The sequence below is a fragment of the Pygocentrus nattereri genome, chromosome 15 (genome assembly GCF_015220715.1).
Source record: "Pygocentrus nattereri isolate fPygNat1 chromosome 15, fPygNat1.pri, whole genome shotgun sequence".
Classification (NCBI taxonomy): domain Eukaryota; kingdom Metazoa; phylum Chordata; class Actinopteri; order Characiformes; family Serrasalmidae; genus Pygocentrus; species Pygocentrus nattereri.
Genome location: NC_051225.1, coordinates 15388449 through 15397443, shown reverse-complemented (window position 1 = coordinate 15397443; position 8995 = coordinate 15388449). Strand labels below are relative to the sequence as shown.

General features: G+C 39.6%; 1 protein-coding gene across 1 annotated transcript in view; it reads right to left on the bottom strand.

Annotated features, from left to right (window-relative positions):
* Positions 1–1612: 1612 nt before the first annotated feature.
* The window catches only part of ext2 (exostosin glycosyltransferase 2), a 43368-nt gene continuing 35985 nt past the window's right edge, over positions 1613–8995 (bottom strand). The window contains exons 12-15 of the mRNA XM_017700677.2: positions 6707–6850; positions 6219–6347; positions 4572–4654; positions 1613–3280 (exon numbers count right to left, since the gene is read on the bottom strand). Coding sequence (XP_017556166.1) covers positions 3142–3280; positions 4572–4654; positions 6219–6347; positions 6707–6850 — 495 coding nt within the window. The 3' untranslated portion in view covers positions 1613–3141. The remainder of the gene's footprint in view (positions 3281–4571; positions 4655–6218; positions 6348–6706; positions 6851–8995) is intronic.

Below are 8995 nucleotides of genomic sequence, written 5' to 3'. Positions count from 1 at the left end.
TTTTCTTTGTGCATTAATTAATTTTTGTTGTTTAGAAACACCCTTGAAAAATGTAACTAATATGTTGTAAAGTATCCTTGTGAGGAATTTAATATTATTTTGTGTGTGTGACTGAAGGTTCTTGTTAGTGTTAGTTCTATGGTGGGTTTTGGGATTAAATGTGAGATTTTGGTATGTAAGTGAACATTACATAAAGTTTTTTTCCTCCAAAGCTTCAAGCTAAATGTATGGCATTTAAAATAATTATTTACTTTCAAGCTTGTTAAATGTTCTATATATATTGTGTGATTTACAACAGTAAGTTATTGCACTTACGTTTTTCAAAACTTTGGGGTTTTTTTGTTATTACAGATCTGGGTACAATATCACTATTAAACAGCTCATACTCAAGTTCCAAAATTTGCAGATTTTTTTTTTTTAGAAGATCTTTTCCCATTGTTCTAGATCTCGTCAGGCCAGGTTAAAGTATTCATGTTGACAATGAAAGCCTATCTTACACAATACTGTGAGTGTGGCCATAATTATGTGTAACCACGTTTCCAAAACTCTCCAAGGTTCTCAACGATTTTGCAAGTTATTTAGCCTCAGGACAATTCCCACTTAAAATAGACAAGACTATTTTAAGATTCTGGTTTGGGAAACACCATCTATTTTCAAAGCCTGTCCACCATCCTTATTCCATTCATAACTTGGGGTTACGTCCAACGGGGAAGAAGAGACAGTGTGATTCTGACCGTCTTCCAGCAATGGGAAAAGAACAGACCTTTAAAACCTGACCATTTTAGGGGAAAGGAGATCTGTTCATATAAGTGTTTTATTTGAGGCTTTGCGTGTGGTTTTTTTCCCTCTAGATACTGATCAATAAAAAAAAAAAATACGCTTAACACGCTGACTGCTCTGTCTTGGTGTACTGAACCAAAGGCTCTCCCTACAAATACTATAAATAGAACATAGCTGACTACTTAAAAGTAGTTGAGATCCGAGATCCTCCAAGGATCTCATGCTAATTGAAGTTGACAAAAATACTAACATCACCCATTTGAGCTGGTCACACTGTACAGCACAGATTAAGAAGAGAATATTAATAACAGATGACGAGTGAGCCTTAACAGTAGTAGACCTGAGTGCACTGCCCATTCAAAAACAGCTCTCGCCCAAATACTATGACATTCACATTAAACACTAAAGCTTGTCTTAAATAAACGCATAATGTACTCTCTTGCACACAATTTTCCCAAAGCACACAGTAACATCAGCACTCCCACCGGGGCTAAATAACAGACACTTCATAAGGAAGGGAGCTGCAGACAATCTGGCTCTCACTATGTAATTGGTCATTTGCTGACATTTCCAATACTCTACATGTCGCTGAAACCTCCTTACCAGACTTTCTCTTGCTTTGTGAAGGAAGAGTCAGAACAGGAATACATTTCTCTTCACAAGCTCACTCCCCATAGAGATGAAATGCATTTATCTCAGACACACAGGCCCCTGCCTTTAAATCACTCACAGAGCTCAGGCATCTGCTCCATCCCTAGACAACAGAAATGACCAGGAAAAAAAAAGCTCAGCTTTACAAGGATTAGACCACACAATCTCAGTACATCATCAATTATATGTTTTAGAAATCCCATTTATTACACGAAATAGACATTAAAACAAAAAAGACAACACAACAGTTAAAAAAAACCCAACATCTATTTGACAAAGTAGATAGGTCCCTAGTAAGAGATGTTCTTTTATGGCCCAATCAGATTGCATCAAAGAACATTCAACAGAACATAAGGTTTAGACCATCTTAGTGCAGTCACAGAAAGAAGTGTGACTTAACGCATGGGCTTCCTACTTGAAACAGATGGAGAAACTGCGGCAGACAAAACACTCCTTCGAGTACTCACCCACGTTCATTGACTAAAATGACAGTTCAAACAATGTAAAAATGTTGCGACTGATTCAGGACTAGTGTTTACTGCACAGGACCCATGTCCTGCCCCAAACATCTTTTCTGTTTCTTAACCCCACAATGTCTTAAATGCATATTCTTAAAACAGGTTTAACTGTTAGATAAATTACACAGATATATTACATTACTATTTCTGAACACATCATATAAATACTGGCAGCAGTATCTCTGATAACAACCAGAAGCACAGATCATCTGTGTGTGCCTCAAAATTGTCTAAATGACTACTAGGAACCATTCAATCATGATTTTTTTTAGACCCTGTGTGGTTGTCACTGTGCTAGCCTTGACAGAAACAAGTGAGCATCTTCCAGTCTTTCATAAAAATGTGGGACAAGCCAACAGACAACGAAGCATTATAGAAAGTACTCTCACCAACAACTCTGTACTAACCAAAGAGAGAAATAACATCTTTTTAAAATTTTACTACATCCCTCACAATTACTTCATCCATGATGTATGTCCAACATATTGAATTATATTCCATTTTAATATACTTTTGTGTTCACTAATTACGATGACTCCGGTCTGATATGCTGTCTCGGACATTGCTTAGATGTTTTATTACAGTTCCGGTCAGTATATCGTCACTGCATAAAAAATAACCTCTACATTTTTCAACCTCTTCATGTGTTTCTATCGTTTTTAGGTAATTTACCGGCTTCCTGCTTGCACTGTCCCAAAAAATTTCATAACAATATGTTCCGAAATGACTTGAAAATACAATCTTGTTACATTAACTTATCGAAAGTTAAAAGTGTTTTTTCCTTCTCCAGTAAAGACATTTCTTTGGAGACGTGAGGTTATTCCAATCGCAATCATAGAGTTATTTGCTCTCTATGGGAATCTAAGAAAAAGTCAACATGTTTACTCCCAGTCAAAGCCTACAGCACTGGTTTTCAATGAAGCCCAACTTTCTCCGTAAACTGCATCCATGATAAGTCCACTCCATTAGTCAGTTCAGCTCACTGCTCCTCCCAGTTGCTTTAGAAGTCCGTCTTCAAGAAAGAGCATGTGGATAAAAACAGCACATTTCCCTATACTGCGTTATCAAACAGAACTTCACTCTTAAAGAGTCATTATCTTACAGAGAGGGGGGGGGGGGGTGTCAGTGAGTGCTAGAGCATCTGCAACCTGGCTTATAAGCCAAAGGCATAAATAACAGAGGCAGGGTCCTGTCATAGACTGCCAATGTTGGGGAAACTCTTGAGCTTCTCAGGGAAATCGTCTTTATACAGCACTGGATCAGCACGATGTTCCACGACCTTGAGAGGCATGGTGCCAAACACAGACGCAAATTTGTTGATACACTCAGACCTGAAGAGAAAGAAAGATAATCTTCATGAATCAAAAAATGAAACACACGTACAAATTAAACACTGCCCTCAATAACTCTTTAAAGCAGCCAGCAGATAAGAGCTTAAGACTGACATGTTTACTACTTTAAAGCCTTAGTCATGAGGATGCATTTTTAAGGTTGCTGAGAGCTGATTAATAGCAGAAGCAATGCCATCTTGGATCTGCTTGTTGTAAACAGCACACGTAACTTATCTAGGGTGTGAATGTAACTCTGTAGACCTATTTATCTTATGTACACACATTCAGTAGTTACATATAATTTGGCTCTAAAAATACACTGACGGGTGCTTTAAAGTCATCACGATCATGGAGGGTAACATCAGTAAACCAAAATGAATTAATAATTGTGTATAAAATTAAGTAAACCACCACTAATTAGTAAAATATTGACTGTGCGTGGAACACAAAGCACAAGTACAGGCTACTGGGGATCAGAACTACCAAATTCTTGGCATTCTCTGAGCTGTGTAGAGCCCAGCTTTTATGGCAGGAAACGTATTCAGAGTGAGAAGCACAACCAAAGAGACCTCATCAATCTCCTCTAAAACTCAACTCAGAGCCGGACGGTCTGTGAAGCCACACTCTATTACTTATACTCTTTACTCACTTCCAAGGTCAAGTGATCACTCGCAGGCCAGCTGCGAGTTGATCACGCTCTTCAGTGCCACTTTCAAGGGTTAAAATTATAATTAGTCTTCCTTCTTGAGGGACTGTTTTTCAGTTAAGTGAAGCTAACTAGTTAGGCAGCCGTTTAAGCAAAGTTCTTTCCTATTGCCAGCTGGTGAATTGGACTGAAAAACAAGATATTTTAAGAGTCATGTGAATGAGTCAAGGGTTTCTATGAGGTACATAAAAATGAAACATATTCCATGTCATTTATCAAATGCCAAAGGATATAAAGTGCTATGATGAAAGACTTCAAATTTCTATGTAGGTCTATGGATGTTTTGTCTACTTTATATTCCTAGTTTAGTAGAACAGAACAGACAAATGAAACAAGCTATTTTTTGTGCTCTGGCATAGCGTGAATCTCACAGTGCTGTTCAGACTAGAGCTTGGCACGCAAGCCTAGCCTGTCTTGGATGGAGAACTTCTTCACTCTCTGGCTGCTGGAGGCATCTCTCCTGCGAAGGGCCACAATGAGGCGATTGTTGGTGAAATACACAATGTGTTTCAGATGCAGGCATAAGCCATGCCAGGGCCAGGGAACTGCCAGAGCTAGACGCAGAGAGCCCAATTCATACTGTACCTCTCCACCATGTGTGTCTGGTCCAAGGACAGACCGTCTATCGCTGTGCACTCTGGACACTTGAATTTCTTACGAGGAGTCACCTACATGGAAGGAAGGCAAAATCATTTTTACATGTTCTTTGTCCACTTTGTGCTTCTGAAGTTTAGATGAATGACTTTTTGTCAGAAGGTACATCAATTTGACTCCAGCCTATGTCACTGTGCAGAAGCAAGAGGCATTCTTCACATAATTTCCCATCGAAGCAGCCATTAAGTATAATTTATTCATTTTTCAGGAGACTTGTCATAAGATAATGCACATGCATTAGGACAAGGAAAGACAAAGGAAAATAGCTGAGCAAAAACAGCAATTATACAGAAGATATAGATAAATTGATATAGATATAGATAACTCCTAACAATGCAAGGCCTGACAGACCACCAAAAAAACTGCACTGAAAGCTTTCATCTTTGAGTAATATGAGAAAATCAGGTTCAATTTGTTGTTTCAGATCTGAAAACATCCACAGGTATTACTACCTATCCCTTCCACTGTGATGAGACAACAACACTATAAGTTTGAATGAATGTGTAGCTGTCAAGACACAGTCACTAAGAAAAGGAAAAAAGCAGAAAGATTCCAGATCAAACAAAGAAGCTGCTGATGTTCAACAATGGACCGACTATCTCACAGTCGAGACCTCAGCATCATCCATTGTGTTTGGGACTACTTGACTCTCATCAAGCAGAAAGTGAAACAAACTTCAAAGACTGAACGTCGGAGGTGGGGGAAAAAAATTCCTTCAAATTAAAAAAAATAAAATAAAAGCAAGTCCTGAGAAGAGCTGACACTGTAATAAAGTGATATTATATCCTTTAAAAATGTGCCTTTTACATTTTTTAAGATATTACAAAAATACAAAAAACTGGTTGTCTCTGACTTCTGCAATGTACTGAATCTAATACTCTTATAAAATTCCTGATTATAGATGGAAATGTCATGATACACTCCTGAAAAAGAACAGCACTACTATACTGACAACTGTATATTAGTAATTAGCAGAAACTAGCAGTGCTATGTGATTGTGTATGTGTCTGTACCAGAAAGAGGGAAGAGATGGCCTGATGACAGGCTATATAACTCAGATGTAATATGAGAGAGGTGTGCCCTCGTGGCCAGGAGGAACTGTCACACTCCTTAGAAAAATGATGTATGCCCTGAGTCATGCTCCACATTTGAACACATACCTAATAAAATGGCATTCTATAAAATATGACCAAGGAACTGGTTCAAGAGGAGGTGTGTGAAACGCAGGGATGATGGGGTAAAGGGGCAGAAAACTTGTGATCTGACTGACTTGCCAGAGACTCCGGTGAGCTTAGGAAAACATGCTGAACAGAAGAGAGGCAGCCAGTGACACCCAGATAACAGAGGTTAAGGCTGGGTCTTTAAAGTCAGCGCTGCACCTGGACATAGTCACAGTCTGGAGACTGGGGGACGGGGGCGAGAGCTGATCAGAGACAAAGCACTGGCGCACACTAACGTCTGCATAACTTAACTAACCACTCGTTCACCACACCTCATGACTGTTTTTGTAAAATACAAAACAGTAAAAAAATGTATTCATTTAAAAAATAAAGATAAATTGAACTGAGACATGCATACCTTTATGGGAGCTTTTCCTGTGATGTTGGCTACAAGGAAGTTCATGGCGATATCTTCACAGTTCATATGAGCATCTACCCAGTTCTTAATGTCACCTGGCATCTTGTATGTGTACAGGTAATTGAAGTACTGAAAGAGAGATATACAGACAGCAATATTACAAAATCACTGAAAGTACACAAGATGTTGAATCTGTTCTCTACACAAGCACAACATCTATGCTTGTGTGGATTATATTAGTAAATTAAGAGACAGTGTGTCATTTTAATGAACGGATGCTCTCACAGAGGGCTACATAGCAGAAAGGGTGTTGTGTTACAATGAGGTAACCCTCCACCTCTGAGCAATAGTGAAAAGGGACAGGAACATACAAGAAAGGCAAGGCTGTGCAAGACTGTGTACATGGGTGTATGTATGTGTGTGTCCTGTACACCTTAAATGACTTTTGGCAATATCCAGACCAGCAACAAGCATGCAAACTACTCTACCTTATGGTAGAACGCAGCTCCAGTCAAGACCATTGACACTTCATTAGTCCATTCAGACTCATACTTCCACTTTCCCATTTCGTGGTCCCACAAGTGTAGTCGACCAGGGTATCCCACCAGTCGGTCTGGGAATTCACGCCACACCTACAGACACAAATACCAAAATAAACACACACACACACACACACTTTCTAAGCCATTTCTCCCTCATGGTCGGAGGAAAATAAATACAGAACAACTTAGACATAAAACGAGCCACTGTTTTAGACAAGTTACATCTCCAAATAGCAACAAATCACAAGGTGAATATGTGAACTTTCTAATATCGAAGGATATCTGGAGTTCATGATAGAGAAATCCTTGAATGTAATTGTAATGTGACACAGGAGCCTGGAAAGCCAGACTCCCCCTATCTCAAACTGCCTACTATTTCAAACAATTACCCATAGATTATGTTCAATTCTCTCAATAGGGTATAAATGGCTGCAGGTGAGCTATATGCATGCCTGTAGCTACCGTCAGCATAAGCCAAGCCTGTCATCAACCCTCACACATCAAAACCCTTGTCAGAAGCCTGCATCTATGATTGAATATAAAGGATCTAGTGGTGCAGGGGGATTTAGGGTTTTCTTGGATGGGTTTACATGATGGAAAAAAGTTCAGGAGCACTGCATTAAATGCTACAGTCCCCTTTACGGGGCTTAAAGCAGGGAAAATATCTGTGCCTGAAATGTGTTAAGGTGTTAGCAGAAAGCACAAAGGGAAAGGGGTTTCACAAAATGAAGGAATCAACTGAATATGAAATGGAAACAAAACTTTTAATTGCTGCACTTTTTTGAAGTAGTGTGGTCATATGTATTACAGAGCTGACATTTGCTGAGCCACAGTGTAAACAAACCTTTTTTATTAATTAAAAGTAAATCTACTTTATTAACACAGGACATATGGTTCTTTCTGGCTGTATATCTCTGCTCTTGAACCCCAATTCCAATAAAGTTGGGACATTGTGCAAAACAAATAAAAACAGAATACGATGATCTGCAAATCCTTTTCAACCTATATTCAATTGAATACACTACAAAGACAAGATATTTAAATGTTCAAACGGATCAACTTTGTTTTTTGCAAATATTCACTCATTTTGTATTTGATGTCTGCAACACGTTCCAAAGAAGTTGGGACAGGGGCATGTTTACCACTGTGTTACATCACCTTTCCTTTGAACAACACTCAATAAGCGTTTGGGAACTGAGGACACCAATTGTTGAAGCTTTGTAGGTGGAATTCTTTCCCATTCTTGCTTGATGTACAACTTCAGTTGCTCAACAGTCCGGGGTCTCCTCTGTCGTATTTTGCGCTTCATAATGCGTCACACATTTTCAATAGGAGACAGGTCTGGACTGCAGGCAGGCCAGTCTAGTACCCGCACTCTTTTACTATGAAGCCACGCTGTTGGAACTTGCAGAATGTGGCTTGGCATTGTCTTCCTGAAATAAGCGGGGATGTCCCTGAAAAAGACATGGCAGCATATGCTGCTCCAAAACCTGTATGTACCTCTCAGCATTAAAGGTGCCTTCACAGATGTGAAAGTTACCCATGCCATGGGCACCAACACGCCCCATACCATCAAAGATGCTGGCTTTTGAACTTTGCGCTGAGAACAATCCAGACAGTCCTTTTCCTCTTTGGCCAGGGGACACGACATCCATGATTTCCAAAAACAATTTGAAATGTGGACTCATCAGACCACAGGACACTTTTCCACTTTGTGTCAGTCCATCTCAGATGAGCTCGGGCCCAGAGAAGCCGGCGGCGTTTCTGGGTGTTGTTGATATATGGCTTTCACTTTGCATGGCAGAGTTTTAACTTGCAGAGATGAACTGTGTTCACTGACGATGGTTTTCTGAAGTGTTCCTGAGCCCATGTGGTGATATCCGTTACAGAATGATGTCAGTTTTTATTGCAGTGCCACCTGAGGGTTCGGAGGTCACGGGCATTCAATGATGGTTTTCTGCCTTGCCGCTTACTTGCAGAGATTTCTCCAGATTCTCTGAATCTTTTGATGATATTATGAACTGTAGATGATGAAATCCCTAATTTCCTTGCAATTGCACATTGAGAAATGTTGTTCTTAAACTGTTGGACTATTTGCTCACACAGTTGTTCACATCCTTGCTTGTGAATGACTGAGCCTTTCCGTGATGCTGCCTTTATACCCAATCATGACACTCACCCGTTTCCAATTAACATGTTCACCTGTGGAATGTTCCAAACAGGTGTTTTTTGAGT